The 2,504-nt window shown below is 45.2% G+C and overlaps 1 protein-coding gene across 1 annotated transcript; it reads left to right on the forward strand.

Annotated features, from left to right (window-relative positions):
- The first annotated feature begins 260 nt into the window (after window positions 1–260).
- On the forward strand, window positions 261–920 carry LOC149151335 (uncharacterized). The gene has a single exon (XM_089443127.1). The coding sequence runs from the start codon at window positions 261–263 to the stop codon at window positions 918–920; it is 660 nt and encodes a 219-aa protein (XP_089299253.1).
- Window positions 921–2,504: the final 1,584 nt, after the last annotated feature.

Raw genomic sequence — 2,504 nt, forward strand, 5'->3', positions numbered from 1 at the left:
AATATTAAATTAACATTTTTATATACAAACCATTGAAATCAATCCAAAATCCATACAAAACAAACCATTGGAATTAATGTTTTTTCATTTATTCCATCCACATGAAGAGGAGTGATGGAGGAGGTTTTGTTTCCTTACCTCTAAGACATGAATCAATAGAATCCTAATTTCTCAGGCAAGGTGTGCTGCGCTGCGCGCGTCTGCCTGAACCGCGTGAACCCTGAGCTCTGATCTGCTTCGACCTGGGCCTTGGCCCAGCCATGGGCTCTTCGGATCCGTCCCATGAGGATCCTGATCCGCAAAAAGCGTTCTCTGAACTGGTGAAGTCCCTTCCCCCGCAACGACCCAGACCTGTAACCACAAAATTTGTCAAGAAACTTGATGTGATGCAGGAAGTTCAACTGCCGCCAACTATTCCTCGTATGGCAGCACTTTCTCTTGCCGAGAAAGGATTAATAGGGAAATTTACAGGGCTTTGGCCATCGCCCAGAACAGTTCAAAGATGGGTCGAGCGAAACTGGTCAGACAAGATCCAAGGAAAAATATCCATCAAATTTTGTGGCAAAGGGTATTACACATTTCATTTTGAGTCAAAGGAGGACAAAGATCTAATATTCAGGAATGGGCCATACTTCATGGACTCAAGGGGACTCTATCTCAACAAATGGACCCCAGATTTCGACCCGGAACTGGACATCCCAAGTGTTGTTCCAGTCTGGGTCCGCCTACCTCACCTTCCTATACACTGCTGGGGGGATGATTTGGTTAAGGCCATAGGGAATGTTGTTGGCAAGTACATAGATCGCAGTGAGCCCAAGGACAACATGCAAGCATGTGTAAGGATCTGTGTTGAAGTGGATCTAGGTCGAGGATTGCCGGAAGCGATAAAGCTGAAAGTGGACGATTGGAGCCATATCTAGCAGCTGGACTACGAACAGATTCCTTTTAAATGCAAAGTATGTCACGAATACAGACATTTCGCTAATAGATGCACAAAAGTTGTTAATGTAGACAGTGAAGAGCAGGATGGCCACTGGGAAACTGTCAAAAAGAAGAAACCAACCCCCCCTCCAAGCCTTCTTTGGATCCTGAAATCCCTGGACCATCCAATCCGCGCCCTTTCTCCTCTTCCCCTTTATCCTCAAATCTACAACCCCCCGAACCGCCCCTTCCTCCCTCTACCAATCCCTTCTCTATCCTCTCTGCAGTAGAATCTGTCCCCGACAACCCTTCCTTTGAACCCCCAATCTCCCTGCAACCTCCTTCCACCACCTCTCAGCCCCCTCCTGATTCCCTTTCATCCAGAATTACCAGAAGTTCTTCCAAGGAACATGGAGCAGCTAGTGATGTTTTGAAAAACAGGGACCGGGTAGAAAATCAACCAGGCAACAGAGGGATGAGAGCGCCCAAAAAGATATAGCTATGGGCACGACAAACCCCAATAGAATCTTTCATTCTTGGGCATCAAGAAAAAGAACCAAGCAGTAAAGACCAAGAGAGGCGAGCACCTCTCCGCATGCCCAATGTCCCATGATGAAAATCCTATCTTGGAACAGCAGGGGTTTAGGGAACCCCTCCAAGCTAGCTGCCCTCAGAGAACTAATACACAACGAAAAACCAGAAATCATGCTAATACAGGAAACAAAACAAGATCAGCACGAGATGAAAAAAATTATAAGCCAGCAGAGACAGTTTTTTGGAAGCATCAGTGAAGCCAGAGGAGCTTCCGGAGGCATTGTAACCATATGGGACAACAACAAATGGGTTTGTAGCTCTACAAACATTCATCAGAACTGGATCAAAACCACTCTCGACAACAGAACAGGCAGTCAAACAGTAACCATTTACAACGTTTATGCTCCCAACCACTACAGAGAAAAAGAAATCTGTTGGGACGATCTGAAGGTAAGCATAGAAGGGGAACAAAACAACAAGCTCATAGTTGCAGGAGATTTCAATCTGATCCTTCACGCCAATGAAAAAAGAGGAGGAACTTTCACTCCAGACCCCTCCAGAGGCTGGCTAGAAACCATCATCCAGGAGCACGATTTAGTTGATGTTACTCCCAAAAATCGCAGATACACCTGGAGCAATCGAAGGATCGGTGTTGGTAACATAATGGAACGATTAGACAGATTTCTAATCAATATAGCTTTCCTCTCTTCTTTCTCAGCGGGATACGCTAATATTCTCAACACATCGGCCTCTGATCATTACCCCATTACGTTGACTCTGCAAAATCACTGCCCTCTTGGTCCCATCCCCTTTAAATACAACCTTCTTTGGAACCGGATACCAACAGCCAGAGAAGTGGTCCAAACGACATGGATCCAGCATGTCGAAGGCTCACCAAGCTTTATTTGGGAATCAAAGCTAAAAAGAGTCAAGCAGGCACTAAAAGATTGGGTTAGGAACAACTATCAGGAACAAGAAGAGAACAAAAAGAAAGTCAAAAGAGAGCTAGAAGATGTTCAACAAAAAATAGAAGAACAAGGACTATCTCA

The sequence above is a fragment of the Pinus tabuliformis genome, chromosome 9, assembly GCF_031772625.1.
Source record: "Pinus tabuliformis cultivar Carrire ecotype Pingquan chromosome 9, CPIR1, whole genome shotgun sequence".
Taxonomy (NCBI): domain Eukaryota; kingdom Viridiplantae; phylum Streptophyta; class Pinopsida; order Pinales; family Pinaceae; genus Pinus; species Pinus tabuliformis.

Bases quoted from the DNA above. Each gene is read 5' to 3' on its own strand.
- LOC149151335 (XM_089443127.1), top strand. From the start codon at position 261: ATGGGCTCTTCGGATCCGTCCCATGAGGATCCTGATCCGCAAAAAGCG.